Below are 19881 nucleotides of genomic sequence, written 5' to 3'. Positions count from 1 at the left end.
ACAATACTTTGGCAAGATAGAATGGACAAATTGTTGGCCTCATTTATTTCCTCATTGGACTGTTCCTTAAAATAGCCTTAAAATACAAGTTGAGGTTTCTCCTAGCTAACCCTATATAAGCCTTTCCTGCCCCATCAAATCCTAGCAGAGAAAATGTGTCACATTACAGTAGGGAGAAGTTGGGGGCAAGGTATTAAAAATGAATAAACGAAGGACCATTTGTTGTCCATCAATGAATGTTAAAGCTTCCCTGAGCTTTAATTTTCACTGTGGAAAAAATCTTCCTCTGGCCCTCCAACATACTTTGGAGTATAGCCTGACAAGCTTTTATCTAATTTTCCTGAGGACATGCATGACTATAAGAATACACATACAAAGCTTTCACTGTCTTGGTTTCAGTAATCCTGGCCCATAGTGACAACAGGTTGTTGCTTCTGGACAAGATAGCCTTTATCTAATAAGCTAATGGCCTCAGACTAGTTCTTAACAAGGATGTAACCAAATCAGGCCATCCTTGATACTGGCACTTGTAATAGGGTATATGTACCACAAAACAGGTTATAGAGTGAATACAATGTCCATGGCAGGCAAGGTTCTTTGGGTAGATGAGATATATTTTATTAAACCAACAGATTTATCAGTTGGTCTGATAAAAGATATCACATCTACCCAAAGAACCTTGCCTGCCTATGTCCTTGGACCAACATGGCTACAGCCAAAAACCTACCTACATTGTCCATGATATACAGCAGGAGGTTTTTCAGTAGTCACCCATAATGGGAAATGTTGCTAGGTGTAGGTCATTAAACAAGAGAAAATCTACAAATAAAACTTGATGAGTCATTAAGCAGAGAATAAGAGAAGAAAGCTGAGTACATATTGCTGAGTACATAAAGGCTGTAAAGTTGAGTCTTCATAATATTCAAAGTGGACATATTGTACTTATTGTGAATTCTATTTATATTGAAACCAAAAGACCATGTTTACTCACCTGGGGTGGAGAAAGGAACTCTTTCCTCATTGTTGTATCTGAAACTTTCGTAAAGGAAAAAAGTGATTTTTCAGTAATAACCAGGAAAATCTGTCAATCCTTAGGAAAATTCCAGAACAAATGCAAGGAAATTTGTAGTTACTCAGAGGCTATTGGAACCATAAGTAATACAGTTCTTCTTCTTCTTTTTTGTTAGCTTTAATACGTGACTCATTGTCTCATCAAATCATGATAAATCATCAAAAAACCGGGGTATATAGATAAACTAGTGCTGCTTTTTGAAACTCAGCATTTGCATTACCTGACTTTTGGGATTTCAAAGTTGGCAATGATAGTATTGCATTAAAGCAGGCCTCCTAACTGAATTAATAAAGTAAATCATACTGCAAAAATGTGATTGTGTTGGCAAAATAATTAAAACAGTAGCTAAAGACAATACAGTAGGCATAATATATTTGGACTTAGCAACGCATTTGAAAACATAGCTAACAAAACGTTTGGAAAAATTAGAATAAAAGAAAAATAAAGCTGGAAGGGATCTCAAGGGGTAACCTAGTCCAAGCCCCTACTATAAGTAGGATCAATCCCATCTAAATCTTCTCATCCAAGTGTTTGCCTAACCTGTTGTTAAAAACTCCCAAGGATGGAGAAATCACAACCTGTCTTGATAATCTGTTCCAGTGCTTAAACACCCTCATACTTTAAACAGTCCTTCCTAATATCTAGCCTAAATTTCTGTTGTTGCAATTTAAGTCCAATCCCCTGCAGCAATGGAGAATGGTATATTTCTGGACTAGGTAACCCCCGGCATGGGTGTCAGAGCATGACATGCGAAGGCATTGTGTTTGGCATGTGCACCTTCGGCCGGATGGTGGGGAAGGGGCCAGGGCTGCATTACCACAACAAGGATAGGGCCTCTCATGACTCCTCCCGTCATCAGCCCCTGGTACACCAACATCTTACAAGTCAAGGTTGCAGGTGTTTTTGGTACTCTGTCCAAAAACGTAGCTGATCCCTGGTATATCTCCATCTTTTTTCTAGTCATCCTTCATATATTTGTTATCAAAGCCACCTTCAATTTTCTCTTTTGTAAACTAAGTAACCCCAGTTCTTCCAAACTTTCCTTATAAATGAAATTAATTTAATTTCCACTGAATAACTGAAACATGGATGGAAAAGTGGCTGAAGAGCCAGGAAACTAGATCATAAAGCTATTGCATCAGAAATGGTTGCTCAGAGGCTGGAGTTAAGATTAGTTTTATTCAATAATTTCACTCAGAAAGAACAGATAAATGATAAGCAACATAATAATTCAATCTACAGATTATTTTTAAACACCAGTGGAAATGGAGAAGTAATGTACAAGATCTGATGCTACAGTCACTGTAGAGTCAGTGGTTCTACTTCAGGTTCTATTACAGGCTTTTTAAATGATATTTGTACAAGACACCTAGGTCCAAAAATAGGCACAGCCATTTAAATATCCTGAGTATTTTGGCTTTATTTGCTCATTTGTAAGTCATAGATGACAATAGTTTTCTATTTCATGTAGATGGTGTAAGGTATTTGTAAAACAAGTGGACATTGCTAGATGGAAGGCAACAAATTACTCCGTTGCATCTGCTGGTTTGGTGGTTCAAAGGTTTGAGACAGATTATCAGTTACTAATCACTTTAAAAGAGTTTGCTTGAATTGCTCAAGAAATGGCTTATATTAAAATCAGTGAGAGACTTACCTAGTCTAGGGATTAAACCAACTTTTATGTGAACATCAAGACTTATTTCTATATGAATTTACCTGCAGAGCCATTTTATTATATATCAGCAAAGTGAAATTCTCGATTATTTGGTCCTGCTGATACTACATATAGATTTCTATTCTCATTTCTACACACCTGTTTACCTGAAATTTGTATTAAAGCAACTAGGCTAGCGATCAGGAAAGAAGAAAGATTATAACTAAATACTTCACAACTTGGCCTAGAAAAATTAAGGATGTAGATAACCATGAACAACTGGTGAAAAAGTAATAGAAACTTCAAAGAAATATAGTTAAATATGTGTGATCCAGAGGGTAAAGGGATTGTGTAAGTCATGGGGTCAGAAATAGTACATAAAAATTTAAGCTGAACATCAAGAAGCTTTCCCAAAAATGACAAAAGATCCATCATTTGAGTCATTTTAAACTAGCTGGAGAAATGCAATGGGGAACAATCCCACATTGGCAGACTGACTGGAGAATGTGCTAGAGTCTGTCAAGATAGAATTGTGTATGTTTTCAAGTTATATTTTCTGGAAAATAAACCCAGTGTCAGGCTTTAAGATAATACTGTTCCTCAGCTTGCTGCTAGACTTTTGCAGAAGTCTCCTTTCCATACACCAGGAATTTCAATGCACAACTCTCCTTAGTGATGATTATAGTTATCTGTCTAAATACATCAATAAAGAAAAAGAAAAGGCACCTTGATGAGTCAGCAGCTGCAGATTAGTTGAGTTAATGAGAAAGAACCATAATTTGCTGACCCACTGTTATGACAGTGCAGTTAGAAGATGTATCAATGGCTTGTGATAAGCCAGTGCTGGATATTAGCATTTTTTCAGAAATGATTAAAGGAGGAATATCAGGGAGAAATTTTATAAAAATCTTTCTTTAAGCAGAAGTCCTTTATTTATTCATAGGAAAGGTATGACATGGTTGTGAGATGTTATCCTTGTCACACACTGTGCCATCAATATGCTTGAAACCAAATCTGAAGGGGCCAGCTGAGGGATGGGTCTTATAATAAATAGCATGACCTTCTTTGGTCATTAATTTTATGATGGCTCCCACCGACATTTCGAGTGTGACAAACTATTATCTTTGCATGTGTCACTAAGCATCCATCAGAAGATACTAGATTTTCGCTATTAACAATGCAGGGGTAGATCGCGAGGGGGTGCAATGATACAGTCACACACTTCCCTTTGGCTGTGCCACATGTCAGTCCTTAAAGCAGGGTCTGTTTAGAACTCCTCCATTCCTGAGCACAGTATATGAGTGCTGCCACTCCTCTTCTCCTTTCTAGTGCTGCTGAATCCAACAGAAAGATGAGGGAGATGAAGGACAGACAGCAGCAGCGCTCACCTCCTGGGCTCCAGAGCCATGTGAAACTCATCAGCTGGTGAGCTGAGCTCACTACACATGCATGGAACAGCCAAAAGTGTATGTGTGTGGGGGGGGGCATGCACATGTGCCCCCTGTTCCTGTATCTGCTACTAAAGCAACATAGAAATGAAAAGATTTGTAGTATTCTTCAGGTGCATCTGTATGTGTGCTTAGCTGTGCAATAGACTAATTAGCTGTGGTGCAAAGCTTCACAGTCTACATGTGTGACACTGTTAGACTACAGCAAATGAATTTTTGCTGCCATAGTATAGTACTGTTAGGACTGGACTATCTTATGGTGGCAAAAATAACCACATGTAAACACTGACCCTGGTATAAATTACACCCAGCTAGTCCAGCTGGCAGGGGACCCAACCCCTGCCTGCCGCCTAGCCACACAGCTCTGTTCTTTCATTACTCTCATGCCACAGCCAGCACCTTTGCTACCCAATGCCGTGACGCAGAGCCCGGGGCTGACCCCCGAACCTGCTGCCAGGGCAAGGCTGCTCCACCCCAGCTCAAACTGTTGCCGTCCTGAGCACATATATAGATGCTGCACTCAGGAGCCATTAGCTCTGGTGCAGTTTGTTTATTGCTTTGAATGAACTGAACATTTATATGCATCCTTTGTCTTTCATTGTCACATAGATTAACTCAACACCCCCCCCCGCCCCTCTATTCTGAACACATTTTTTAGCAGTATTTCCCACAGACAGGATTTTTCTTTTGTTTTGGCAATGTTCTGAGTAAGCTCTAAAAGTATATGAAAAATTAGAGCTACTGAAAACTAGGAAGTGGAGTCAAAGGGCACATCCAGTCTAACAGAAACATGCAATATGCAGCACCGTAGCTGCATTTTTCATCTGTGGAACCACATACTGCATGTGCTGCACATGCAGGCATTCCCCGCGCTGCTAATTTGCAGCACAGGGTGGGGGTTTGCACCAGGAGATCTCAGTGTCAAAAAACCCCACAACAATAAAAAGTGGGGTGGTACATGCCACCCGAAACTGGAGCCTGGTTGGCTGGAGCCACACTGTGGCTGCCAGGCAGGCTCCCTGCTGCCAGATCACTGTGGCTGCAGTCCCAGAGGGCCCCAGGACCCATGTAAGTCTTCTGGGGCCAGCCCAGGTGCTCCCCTACCTCACTTGGGGTAACGTGCTGGACATCAGAGCACATATGCACAGGTGTTTCCCGAGGACAAGTAGCAATGGCACATATTGTGCTGCTGCTGTTTGTCCCTGGGGAAATGCATGTTCAAGCTCATAGAGATGTGCCCAAAAGGGTTAAGTGTTGGTTATTGGTTGTTTCTTCTTGGTCCAGGCATATAATCCTGGAAGTCATCATAAAGTCCACAAGTTTGTACCCATCTGTCATTACATAACACCTGCCGCCATTTGTTTTTCAAAAATAGAAGAAATTGTACATTGACTATGGACTCTCCAAAATGGAGTATGACAAGTGGAGTATGACTTTACATAAGAAAAGCATAGATAAGAAATAAGGATACCAGGACAGATCTTCAGCTGGTAGAAATTGTCTTAAGGAATCAGCTGAAGGCAATAGAGTCCCAATTTTAGCTGATAAACTGTCTATAGCCAAAAATTTTTGAATTTATGATGGTAAACTTATGGTCCGCCCTGAGGACATCAGTAGATTTTGCCAGCAAAGCCATTTTTTTAATAAAATGTCTAGGCAAGTAGTTATGATTAAATCATAAAAACATTGCTTTGGATAAGAATCTAATAATTAGGTGCATATCTGAAACGTACAAATTTCCTGGGCATGGAAATTTCTCTTTTGTGAGATTTCTGGTACTGCCACATATAGACGCAGCTAAATCTAGGAAGAGTGGCTTCTAAGAAAAATAAATTGTAAATTTACTTTGAATTTCTGATACTATTCAGAAAAGAGTAGATGAGTGTTTTTCTTTTACTCATAGCAGGTCACTTGTCTTAGTATTGAACTAATAGACAGCAGTGTCTAAATTTTTTTGTCTAAATATGGAACAGTTTTTTTGTCTAAATATGGAAATGTAAGTACTTTTTAAATCATGAATCACGTGTGAACTGGGTTTCTGTAAGTTTAGAACCATACTGAAACAGGCAGAATAACTTCCACCAGGCTTCTTTTGAGTTCAAGAAAAGGTTTATGCAAGTGCTTTTGTTATCTTTATACACTTCTAAGTTCCAACCGGAATTGGACATTCTGAAATATTGTGTGAAGATTATACCTCTGGATTCTTTCCAAACCAATTAGGCAGAACATCTTCCATAAAGTTATTACATTCTGTCATAGAATGGTGCCTACTTTGGCGAAACTGTCTGAACACATTTTGTGTCAGTAAAGGATAGGAAAAACCCTCACTCCTTCCCACCTATTTTCTTCTTCTTGGTCCTTGGTCGCCTTCTCCAATTTGGCAAGGACTCAGGGGGCTGTGATAGCTTCCATGAATTCTTTACATCTCCAAGTAAGGAATTTCTGGGACTTCTGGGACTTCTGCACTGCTGTTGCACCCCCTCTGGATCTATCCCTGCATTGTGAATTGAGTATAGTCCAACCCGAATAGCCAAAAGCTAGTATCATCTGACACGTGCAAAGGTAACCATTTGCTTCACTCAAAACTTCTCAAAGCTAATTTTCTTTCCCTTGTGGGGGATATAGGTGTGAAATTATACAAACAAAAATAACCTTAGAAAATCAAGATCTATTAAATCCACACAAAAATAAACAAAAGAAACAGATTCCTAAAGAGCTCTAGATCTATGCTGTTCCTTAGCTGCAACTGCCAATTAAAAAAAGGAAGAAAGAAAATCTTACAGATCATGAAGGGAAACCTCTCCCTGGAAGCCTCCTTTAATGTCTAGATACCAGCTCCTCTTTACTGTCCCCAGGACACACTTTTCAAGCTGTTCTTCAGATAGTTCAGACAGTCCAGACATGTCCAGACAGACCTCTTCTGATACAGGACAGCTATCCCAACTTTCTAAACCATTTTTCTTCAGTCACATATAGACTAGGGCTAAAAAAAAATCACACTTTATTTACCAATACAGTGCTAACTGATTTTAGCTTATAAAAACATTTTTTTCCCCACAATGTACAAGCAATGTTACAATATTTAAATTGCTAGGTTTTATACCAAGCATCTTTAAAAACCTTCCATTTTAGTTTTCTATAAAATGTATCGGTAGAGAGAATTGTTTTCTAGCAGTAAAGTTAGAGTAAAACTTAAAACTTTTCTTGTTTTCTTATGCACATATGGGCCACTTCTACACGAGATGCTTCCTGTGCAGTAGCTCATTACTACTGTGCAGTGGCTCATTAGTACTGCACAGTAGCATCATGGGACACAAACCTTGACACAACACTGCCACACAGTAGTAACGAATTACTCTACAGTAGCAACAAGCAGCAATAAGTGTCACCCAGAAGACATGCAGGGACTTTACTGTAAAGTAATGGGCAGTCATTTAGTACTTGGGTATGCAAGTACTAAATGACTGTGCAGTAACAACTACATAGTCAGCATCTCATGTAGATGCAGCCAAGGTGAAATAACTTGCTTTTTAATACCTTTTAGGAAACCTGGATTCTCACCGTAATTTTGGATCAGGGATCTGAGTTTGTGGAAGGAAGAAGAATGTATCTGAACTGAGATCCAAAACAGGATTTCATCCTCAAGTTCTACATCAAGGATGAGCTTTAAGTCTCACGTCCCAGTACACCTGAATTTTGGGAGATCTGGAGTCTGGATCCAATAGCTGGGAATTAATCATATCATTTGATTTTAAAAAAGGTTTATTTTAAACATTGTACACCTTAAAAATAGAATACCATGTTAGCATCTTAACTTGTAAATGCTTCATCCATTGTATATCCTGTCACTGCCGTCCTTTAATTGGGATGACTCAATCATTGTTAATAGGCTTTCATGGGTCTTGTTGACACTGGTGACTTTTGTGTTGTCACTTAAAATTCTGATTTTTTTTGACAATTTAACAACAGCAGTAGTGTTGGTGTTTTTGCAGTTAAATGAGTAAAAACGTCCTAGTGCCAGGGTAACTTATTTTGTTCAGGGAACTGATATAAGCTACATCTTATATCTACATCTTACATTTTTGCTTTTTTGCTGTGTAAGCTGAATATAGAGTGGAAAGAGACAATGGCTTAGTGTAACCCCATAGAAACTTTTATGGTGGCACAAAGATATCCATGTACCTTGCAGCAACGTATGCCCACAATTTTTGGCCACACAGTAAATGGCATAAATTAGTTCCACTTTATGGTTATAAATGTCTGTTAGGCTTATAGCAGGAAAGCATGGTCAGGCTATTGTTGTGCAGATAGGCACTGCTGGAGCTTCAGGGGCCCAATCCTGCACAACCTGGGGATTCCCATTCCTATTCCAGGATACAGCCCCTGAAGTCCCAGGAGTGCCTGCTTGAGTCCCTTCATTTGGGATTCCTTGGGTACATATCAGCAATCCTGTGGGGTCCAATTAGTTGATTGGCAGTCACAGCCCTAGGGCTGTACCAGAGGGCTGACCTCACTTTCGTGTGGTCTCCAGAGCACACCTCTGTAAGCAGGAAAACCCTGTGGAATGGACTGCCCATGCCCTCCAAGATGGATGGATGAGACAAGGGGAAAGGTATGCTTCACACAGTGAAGTAGATCAGCTGTGCCAGGACATTTGCTGGAGTAGCTGTAGCAACAAATATTTTACAGTTACAGACTAGTATGTCAAACTACATTAAGTCAATGGTTTTACTGTTTCTGGGCTAACTAAGATATTACAATAGTAGATTATGAAGAATGTTACAGTATAGAGTTAAAAGACATGTATAGGTGAAATTCATGCTGTACAGAGAGCCAGCACTATGTCTATTTTGTAAAAATCTACTTAAGACCTATTTTGAGTGAATTTTTGCCTATTTCCCTGACCAAGCATAACTATATTTGGAGTTTATCTTGCAAAGTGGAGTACCAGTCAACTTGATCAGAGATGAGGAGTGATAGAACCTTAGAAATGGGTCTCTGAAATGAAGCTGTATAAGTAATTCTACATCTTTTTATGAAATATAGTCTTATTTGGGTATTTATTTCAGCACTACAAGTTTTTGCAGCACTACAGTAGATTAATACAGAGCAGAAATACTCCAAAGAAAAGTTGAAGTTCTGAATGCATATAAAGCTATTGAACTTTAAGCGGGAGAGTTTCAAAGGCACAAATGGCAGTTAACTCCCAATTATGGCATAGAAAATCTCCCACTAATGGCTAATATAGCTGATTTATTTTCATAAACTTTAATTACTTCACAAGGCTTTTTACTGAACAATATTATCAATTCACATAGCAAGTATAACGGTGCACAGGCATAGAATTCAGTCTTCCTCCAAATACCCTTCAAATTACAGTAAGCCAGTTAATAAATATAGATACGTTAGATAATTATTTTAAATATCTTTGTTAAATGTATAAAGATAAATATATAACATATCTATGTGGGTAACTTTTAAAACATGTATTCAATATTTGTAACCTCTATAATTCATCAGAGGTCCTGCATTGGATGGCACTGTATTTTATCAGGAAAGCAAGATGTTAATAAGAAGGCAATTAACCTACTTTTTAAACCTGTAAACTTTAGGACAAGGACCATCTTTTTGTTTTGTCTGGCATAATGGCTCATTACTGGGCTTTTAGATGTAACAATCATACAGATAATAATGCAATGATCCTTCTCACCAAATTTATTATTTTGACAGTTTATAATTCCAGTATGTAAGAGACTCAACAGGACAAAAAAAAGGGAAAAAAATATGAACATGTAACTCCAATAATGTATGCTATCCATCTGGGATACAAATTGGACTAAAAAAGCTGGTAAGTATTAAATTTATTTTTACTATTAAATTTCTTTAGCACTTAAATTCTATTGCTTTTCCACTAAAATCTAAAATAAGGATTTTACCTGCTGGCATAAATTCTGATGACCTTTCTGGACCCAGCTTGATTTGCAGATCTGTTTATTTTGTAAGCTATCTGGTGGATAATAGGTGTTGCCACTCTTTGTTTGGCAAAAGCAAGAAAATATTGCCCTCTAGTGCTGAAAGAAAATAGATGATATGAAATTGAAGAGGCTTTTATTTATTTCTGTTTTTAAGGTTTTGTTAAAATTATTTTATTTTACGAACAGACTAGTTGCATAACGAGGCTGTAACTTATCAGATTCTGGTGATTTGACAAACCTGCAAAGTCAAGCTTGTGTGTACCTTATCAATATCACTAACATGTAAAAACTGAGATATAGGGTCAGAGAGTGAGAGCATGTCATCTGATGCCATCTATTTATAACATTTTAATTACAGCTCTAATGTGTAATAATATGAAGAAAAATACCTACAACTTCAAAGTCAGATGAGCCTCAGGGAAAAATCTTTGCTTATTTTAATAATAATTATGATTATTATCTCAGTAGTTGTGGCAGTATTTTATGTACATTAACAATATACTGTTACATAACCACATTTTTCTGTCAAGACTTCTGAACAACAATAAATTGTTACTCTTTCTTGTTACTCTGGTTGTGATTCTCTCACACAAAGCTGATCAATGTTTTTCCTGCTACTAGAATCCCATGACAGAACTAGGGTATGTCTAGGTTTAATATTAAGATTGATCTAACCAGGCTTATGTTGTTCTAAACGTCTAATCGAGTAGCATTTGGAGGACTTCAATCACCTGAAAAATGGAGAAGCTGATCTAAAGTTGGTTCATCTGAGGAGGTGAACTAACTTAGATCGAGATGAGGTTAACACAATCTAAAAATGGAGCCTCAGAGCCGGGAAAGCCCAGCCACTCACCCCTTCTCTGGGGCTGTGCTACTCCCAACCCCCTTGGCTGTGACTAAGCTATTTATAACCCCCGACCTCCTCCCACATAGACCTACCAATTCTCTCCTACCCAATCATGGACTTGCCAGTCTTCCTTCATCCCACCAATCCCCCGAAGCCATCTCCCCACCCCCACTCCTCCTGACCATCCCCTCACCCTGAGTTACTTACACTGGTTTCCCTACACAGATGCTGGGAGCAGCGAATGACTGCACATGCCTCACCTGGTTTTCATTTAAGCAGTTTAAAGCTAGCACTGTGAAAGCAGCTGCAAATGACTGTATATAGCAAATGACTGTATATAGCTGATGAAGGAGTTTGAGTTTTATAGCAGCAAGCTTCTAACTCCAAAAGATACTGCAGAGAGAATATACTGCATTAGAAAAAGGATGGGCAAAAAAACCCTATGGAATAGGTAGATTCTATTGCCAAATTTTATGGGTCAGATTCTGGTGCCTGTAATCATGACAAGTAGTTTCTCATTACACATCTGGACTGATTGAGTCAGAATTTAGACCCATAGTTTTGTCTTCCTCTTTAGGTGAGTCCTTTTCTCCCATGAGTTTTGATATCAGAAAAGTACTGTAGTGTCCTAAAAACTGATGGTAACATAAAAAAGTAAAATAGTACTGTCCTTCACATTAAGTTTATACTACATACACACTCAGATAATGCCCCTTGAATGGCGTACCAGTGTTAGATAAAATTTAGCATTCAAGTTTTCCTATATATTTTCATTAGATGTCCTCCTCAGCTTTAGAATTAAAGCTCTTTGAGAAACCCAGGGCTTTGGTTCTTACCACTCTACAGTCTAGTTCAGTGGTTTCCAACCTTTCTAGACTTGAGGCATGCCTGGATAGACGGGGACATCCCCTTGGAAACTTCTAGCTCTTAGTTTTCAGTCTTTTTTTTGCCAACAGAAAAATAATAAAGCAGTTTTTTCCTATTGCAAAGAACTCAGAAAGACCACAACTATGGACTTTTATTTGAAATCTCTGGCTGTGTCCCCACAAGTGCGCATGTGCAGTGTGCAGTGCCTCAGAGTAGTTTGAGGTGCTGCAAATTGCATGCAATGCATGTGCACCCATTCTCTGTGCTGCTAATTAGGAATGTGGCAGGTTTTTTCCGGGAGATGCTGGGAGATCCTGGTGTCAAAAAAAATGTCATTAAAAAAGTGGTGTGGCACATGTGGCAGCAGCGTGTACTGCCTGAAAGGGAGCCTGGCCAGCCAAAGCCATGCTCTGGCTGCTGGCCATGTTCTGAGCAACCTCAGTGCCACTCCTGCCCTGGGAGGCCCCCAAACCCCAGGTAAGCCTCTCCTACCCCATCTGGGTCACTTTGTTGCATGTCAGAAAGAAATGCATGCCATATGGGAAAATGCACATCCCTACATGTGCACACTTGTCAAGATGCAGCCTCTGGGTTTACCTTGTGAATCATGGTGGAAAACCTAACAGTATTAACAATGTGTGGTACTCCAAGGCACCCTTGAAAGGATCTCAAGGCATCCCAGGGGCACCCTGGTTGAGAATCACTGGTGTAGTCTAATGGACGGCAACATGTAAATTAAAATGTTTTAATTCTTAGCACTATAAAGTAGCCCATTGTTTAGAGTCCTTCACTGTTTAAACAGTATAAATAATTCAGAAAAAGTTTCTCATTTCTCCTTATTTAATCGCATAATGCAGAATTAACTGTTTATATTGATTTTACGTTTTATTTGCAAAAGCAAACCTAAATAACCTCTCTCCTTCATATATGACTGCAATAGTCTACTATCAAGATTAATTCCTTAATGTTCTAGAAGTATTTGTCTACTCCTACAAGATATATTGATCTTCCTGAAGCCAATCTCTGCCTATAAGAATCCTTAAAGTGTGGTCTGTGCCTAATCCACTGTAATAGGCATGTGGAAACTTAATCTTTAAAGTGTCATTATTAAACATGTTAAGACTCTAGAAACATTGTGTAATTCTTAGTAATTCTAATAAAGAAAACAGAAGGGGGACAGTTTCCGGCCAGCCCCAAGCTGCTCAGGGAAATCCCTGCAGAGACTGGAAGTGGCTTGGCCCTACCCCAGAAGTGAAATAGTTCCTTGGCAGCCCCAAACTGCTTGGGGATATCCTTGTGCAGCCTAGAGCTGGCTGGGAGAAGAGCTTTTGTCCAGATCCTGGCTGCACGGTGAAGCATGGAGCTTCTGAGTCCCACTGCTGCTCGGCTCCCCACAAGAGCCAGGATCCGAACAGCACCAGGACAGGTGGGGGTAGGGGGGCAGAAAGCTACCCCATCTGGGTGCTGCTCAGTTCCCAACTTCTTGGGGGATCCAGGAGGTGAGAAGCACCAGGACCGGGGGAATTTCCCAACCCCTATGGCTCCTTAGTGTTGGGGTTAACTGGGAGCAAATTTGCTCCTGGTCGATGTCTACATATGCACTACTGCTCAGTGCGTGTGTCTACACGTAATGCTACATCACCGTAGCAACAAGCTACAGTGACATAGCATCCATGGGCAAAACTCATGACACTGCAGCTACATTGCTAGAGTGATGCGCTCCCCCATTATAGTGCATTGCTACAGCAGTGTAGTGCCTAAAAATAACCCTGCACAGTGTGCATGACACAGAATGGGTTGTTACTGTGCCATCTTTTAATACTTCCAAAAGGAATTACTAAAAGACAGTACAGTAACAATGGCACCATAGCAACATGTGTAGATGCACCCAGTATATACTGCCAAGTTAGTTTGCTACCTGTATTTACAGGTAGTAGCTAACTGTGCAATAGACTAACTGCCCAATAAATGGTGCGCACGTGTAGGCACTGACACTTTACTGTGCAGTAGAGTAATCTATTGCCCAGTAAAGTGTCTTGCGTAGACACACCCTCTGCTGGTGAGTCCATGGAATGGAAGCAATACACTGTTGCAAATATTTTAACAGGAATTTTTTTATAATACCCTAAAAACTGACAAATCAGGATAACAAAGTAGACCTCTTGAAATAACAGCATGGTTCTATTCTTATCGAGATTTAGAAATGATTCAGTTATCTTAAGTTTCCCTATTTAGAAGGCTATAGTTCTTATAAGAAAAGAGCCACTTAGTGGAACTGTAGTAGTCTGAATCTCAGCCCAACATTTTTTCATTTAGCAGCATTTAGTCAGGTCTGGTTTAACCATTTCTCTAAAAGAAGCCATGGGGGTTTTTTTTAATGAATTAAAAGTACTTAAAATATTTGGAGGACTTTGATAACATGGATAATTTAATGTAAGCCTGAAAAATGGAAGGAAAAGAAATCCTGGAAATACTTACATGAGTTATCTTGCTTAAATTGCACAAGAACAAAAAAATATAAATTGAAGAAAAAGAAAGTTTTTTAAACATTTTAGTCCATTCCCAGTTACCAGTCAGGGTGCAGGTCTGCACGAGAGGCTGACTGTGCAGTAGCTTGATACTACTGTACAGTATAGTCTTGTGGCAAAAACCATGCTGTACAGTAGCACCACTGAAAAGCTATTCGCAGGTGCTACTGCATAGTAATTCCGGTTACTGTGTATTTATGTAGTACTTGCTTATATAAGTACTAAACAAATGCCCAATAACCACTACACAGTAGCATGTAGATATGCCCAGGATGGTGTGTATGGTACACACACTATAATTTTTCTAATACTTTGTCATGACCACTTTCCAATTTCCCCAAAAATGCACCTTGTTACTTGTCAGTCATTGTCTTCTAGGACAAAGTTTTTCATGATATTTACTCTGTTTTCCTTTTTTTTAATTTTATTCCATCACTTGCACTTATTCCTTACTGGAAGAGTAAGGTATCTTGCTAGTAAAAAAAAAAATAGCAACTGAATGCCAGTATAATTTTATTCAGAGTGTTTTATTTAGATATAGTTCATCATAAGTATTTTGGGGTATTTTCTTAATTGATTTGTTCTGAGTTAAATATACTAAGAAAGCAGCAAGCAATAATCTAATAATGGGCTAGCAATTAATTCCCTCTTTCTTCAGATATATTAGTAACATATTTAAGTTACACATTTGTTTTTAATTACTCTGTGGATTTTGTTTTGACTTACTCTAATTTTACCTGTTGTTGCAGATAATGTTAAGAGTCTTCTCCATTGATTATTGGGAACTGCTGTATTCAGAGAAAATCTCTTCCAGTTTAGAGTTCCAGACACTTTGACTTCCAGCTGTAACAATTTCATAACCTCCCCAACGCCTTCATAAATGCATTGAAATGGTCACATGAACATGTGGAGAGTGGAACTTGCACCATCTTGTATCTCTCTAATTATGGCACTTTAGGAGGAGAAAGCCAAAACTAAAAGAAAGGTGAAAGTATTGCAAAAAATGAATCTTACTGTGAAACTTCGTAGAAGTTTCAGAACACTGATCATTCTCTTAGCCACCTTCTGTTTAGTAAGCATAGTCATTTCTGCCTATTACTTATATACAGGCTACAAACAGGAAATGGCCATTGTTGAAGCCACTGGAGAAGCAAAATGTGAGGACCTTAAACTTTTACCATACAGGTCCATGGAACTGAAAACTGCCAGACCAATTGATCCATCTAAGACTGATCCCACTGTCCTCCTGTTCGTTGAAAGCCAGTACTCCCAGCTTGGACAAGATATTATAGCCATCCTTGAGTCTAGTAGATTCCAGTACCAAATGGTGATTGCACCTGCAAAAGGTGATATTCCTCCTCTTACAGACAATGGCAAAGGGAAATATACACTTGTTATATATGAAAATATTTTAAAATATGTGTCTATGGACTCATGGAATAGAGAGCTTCTGGAAAAATACTGTGTGGAATACAGTGTTAGCATAATTGGTTTTCATAAAGCCAATGAGAACAGCTCCCCAAGTACTAAACTAAAAGGATTTCCTTTACACCTCTACAATAATGTACCCCTCAAAAACTGTTTTGTAAACCCACAGTCTCCTCTATTGCACATTACCAAAGCATCCAGGGTTGAGATGGGCCAACTGCCTGGGGAAGACTGGACAGTTTTCCAGTTTAATCATTCCACCTACCAACCCGTGCTTTTAACAGAATTACAGACTTCCAGGCCTCTCCCTGCATCATTGCCTAAGACTGCCCTGTATGCTACAGTAATTCAAGATCTGGGGCTTCATGATGGGATTCAGAGAGTCCTTTTTGGAAATAACTTGACCTTTTGGCTGCACAAGCTGATCTTTATAGATGCCATTTCTTTCCTATCTGGGAAGAAGCTAACATTGTCTTTGGATAGATACATTCTTGTCGACATAGATGACATCTTTGTTGGAAAGGAAGGAACAAGAATGAATATCAATGATGTGAAGGTAAGGCAAAAACTGGAACTACCTTTTCAAATGGATGTATTTTTGATTGAGACATTTTGAGATAAGCTCAGAAAATGGTACTATCTAAGTTAAAAGGAAAGACAACAGGTTTGGAAACCATGGTCTGAATCTTGAATTTTTTATTGCTGGAAGTGGCTGTTATCTATGGCTGTTATTCAGACATACACATTAACAGGCACACACAAACACACACACACACACACACACACACACACACTCATGAATATAATGAACTGGCTAATTTATGTGCTACTGGCTACTTTATGTGCACTGCCCTCTATTAATGTCAGTCTGATCAAGGGTTTGTTTTTATACCACCTTAGATGCTAGGTAATGAATGCTGATGCTAAAATTAATGGAAGTTCTCTTTTAACTTGAGTGTTAGAAACATTTTTCTTACCCTGCTGAGAACTAGAAAGTCTTATACTAGAACTATAAACACACACACACACACCATCAACATGTTATACTACATAAGGCATGATTAACCAGTCTAATGCATGATCCACATAATCACATCTCCTGCCATGCACTTATAGCATGGCAGGAGGTGCAGTTCTGTGACTTATGCATTAGATCTCACCTTTACCTGCATGTGTAGAGGTGCCCATATATATATTCATATGTATGCATATATATGTGTATATATATGTATATAATATATTATATATATATTATATACATATATATACACATATATATGCATACATATGAATATTCCTATAATTTATGAGAGCAATTCTAGTTATAATCCTAGTTATAAGCAGTGATCTTATCCCCCCTTATTTTATTTTGAAAAGTCAAATAAGTCTAAATGAGCTAATATCCTTATATAATATAAAATCCTAATCCCCCTAAACATAGCTATAACCCTTCTCTCTACCTGTTCCACTTAGATTTCCATTGTTAAAAACGTATATAGATAGTCATTTGCATAAAGCCACATTCACTATACATGTATTTTATTCTGAACTATCCAAAAGATATTTGTTCTTATTTGTTCTTCAAAGTTTCCCTGGAAGTACCACCTTATTAAGTAACAAATAGAGATTTTTAAGCAGTTGTGAAATAAAAAAAAAATAGTGCTAGATCCAAAATGGGATATGAAGTGCCTAAAACAGTTCATAGCTATGGCCAAGAATTAAATGCTGCTCTGCCTAAGTCTCCAAAGGGGCCCGATTCAGTCTGTGAATGCCTCAATACATTGTTAGTGACTGTAGTGATGACCACGTTCTATTAAAATGATGGTGCTAGTGATGTTGCTCTTGATGGAATTGCTTTGAGACTAGAATACCTTCCCAGAAAGTGGGAGACCCAGGTTCAGTGCCCTTCTCAGTCTGAGGAGCTTCAAATCCAGCTCTCAGAACAGTGCCCTAACCATCAGGCCAGAGGCAAAACTGCATTTGGGACACCACTCCCCTTCTTTTGACATTGTGTGACAGTGCAGAATGGAAAGCAAGGTGTGTAAAGAAAGAAAAGAGGTAACAAGAGGGAGTGTGAGTAATTTTTAGGACAGTCATTTGGAAGATGTCTGTCATGGTTCCATTTTCTCTATGTTAAACTTAGTAATTCTCAGAAAACATGGAGAAATAGTCCTTGGAAGAAAAACTTTGAGAACTGTACATTGGAACATACACCAAAGTCTCTTTTTTTTAAAGAGCTGGCTGTAGAAGTGAATTAACCCAAGCAGCAGAAAGGCATCCTGCCTCTGAAATAGGGGTGTCTGATGTGGCATTTCTCCATCTTCCTGTAGAATACCATTTCTTTGTAGAGAAGCTTTAATCAACTTTACTTTTACTCAGAGAAATAGCTCTTGCAGTAAAACCAAAACACTTGATTTTCCAATATAAACCTTCAAAGAGTCCTTGCAAATACCATACTTTCTAGACAAAAAAAGAAAACCTTTTTTATCCCATTTATTTCCTACTTCTAAAATGTTCTATGTTTAGTTAAAAAGTCATTTTTTTCATGTATTACTACATACAAATAATAATTAACTTTATCAGTTAAATTAAACCCAGTTATTAATTACTATATTTTTTTAATGTTCTTTAAACGGTACTGATGTCATTCATCAGGGCACATGCTTTCATGCCTGATTAATATTTAACCAGAAACATTTTATGGAAATATCTGAAAAATTAAAGACATGAATCACATGGGCCTCTTCTAAGGCGTTCATATCCCACTGCAGTCATGGCCTATTCACAAGGGAGGTGTGCCACGTGTCTTTTAGTACAGTGTTGACCCTAAAATGATGGAGAGTTAAAAATGTAGCCATAGTTTTCTAACGTGTTCCATGTATTCTGAAGAGCAGGTTGAACGACTCTTGGCTGGGAGGCTTTAGTGAGGGATGACCCTGCCTTGAACAGGGGGCTAGACTAGAAAACCTCATGAGATTCCTTCCAACCCTGCTTCCCTATTATCCTAAACTTCTGCATCAACAGACAGCCTATATTTACATCAACTCTGCATTATGACTTTTGTGAATATACATGTGCATCAGGAGTAACAAAGATCTCTATACTTCACTGTATTTTAACATAAGCAGACCCTCTGGATTGTTTCCTAGATGCTGGGATTCCCTTTGTTTTGTTTTAAAGAAAGTTTAATGGCTCCTCTCCTGTATTCAGATAGATATTTTCCAGATAGACAATGTTCTTCCTGAATTTCACAGGTGCATTACAGTTTGAATACAGAATATAGATAATGGAAGGAGTTTTCCTAATTATTTTATATCAGAAATCATTTTATATGGGTAAGCCGGATCGAACCAGACTCAGTGGATTCTTCAATAAACACAGATTCAGGACCTGCATTCCTATCAAATGACTACTTCTTTTAGGTATTCCTAGTGAAAAGGAATTTGTGCTACTAATAGGTGATGGTGTTTTTTTTCCCCAGCATGTCATCACCCATCAGTATTCTGTATTTAAAACTGAGCTGTAATTTTAAACCGGCTGCCAGATAAGGTTTTGTTACTCAAAGTATTTTAGAAGTACTTTACTTTCTGTGCTAATCAGTTCTTATTTATAGACTGGACATTACCAGAATATATTAGCAGTCCAAACAGCCTGGTTGCTAATGAATATAACACCAAAATCAGAGTGCATTTTGGTTAGCTTACAGTAAAAGATAATTACAGAAAGTTATTGTGCTATCTCTCAATGCATTTGGGAAGAATGCAATTAACTGCCTGTGGGCCTAACTTTGCCTCTCAAGGTAAAGTAGCCTCCTCAGTAGGAAAATATCAGAAGAGGATAATATTCAAGTGACTGTTATTTTCCAAAAAAGTTTTGTAGTGTTGGTCTTCCCTGTTAAAAGTAACTGTTGTGACCAGTTGTCCAAAGGAAGATGCATTTCAACAGAGGATGAAAATCTCCTGTTGACTTTCCTTTCCAATTTAATAGAGGCATTGTAGGACAGGTTGTACCTGTAACTTTCATCTCTTTCAATATTTGAAGGAAATGTAGAATAGATACTGG

General features: G+C 38.4%; 1 protein-coding gene across 1 annotated transcript in view; it reads left to right on the top strand.

The window, feature by feature from the left end:
• Window positions 1-19881, top strand: part of LOC109301101 (bifunctional heparan sulfate N-deacetylase/N-sulfotransferase 4) — a 215680-nt gene that overhangs the window by 13729 nt on the left and 182070 nt on the right. The window contains exons 2-3 of the mRNA XM_019522024.1: window positions 9905-10022; window positions 15141-16375. Coding sequence (XP_019377569.1) covers window positions 15395-16375 — 981 coding nt within the window. The 5' untranslated portion in view covers window positions 9905-10022; window positions 15141-15394. The remainder of the gene's footprint in view (window positions 1-9904; window positions 10023-15140; window positions 16376-19881) is intronic.

The sequence above is a fragment of the Gavialis gangeticus genome, unplaced genomic scaffold (genome assembly GCF_001723915.1).
Source record: "Gavialis gangeticus isolate Ggan-Ray unplaced genomic scaffold, GavGan_comp1, whole genome shotgun sequence".
NCBI lineage: Eukaryota > Metazoa > Chordata > Crocodylia > Gavialidae > Gavialis > Gavialis gangeticus.
The sequence above is the reverse complement of the archived record's forward strand: the minus strand, read 5'-3'. Positions and strand labels throughout refer to the sequence as shown.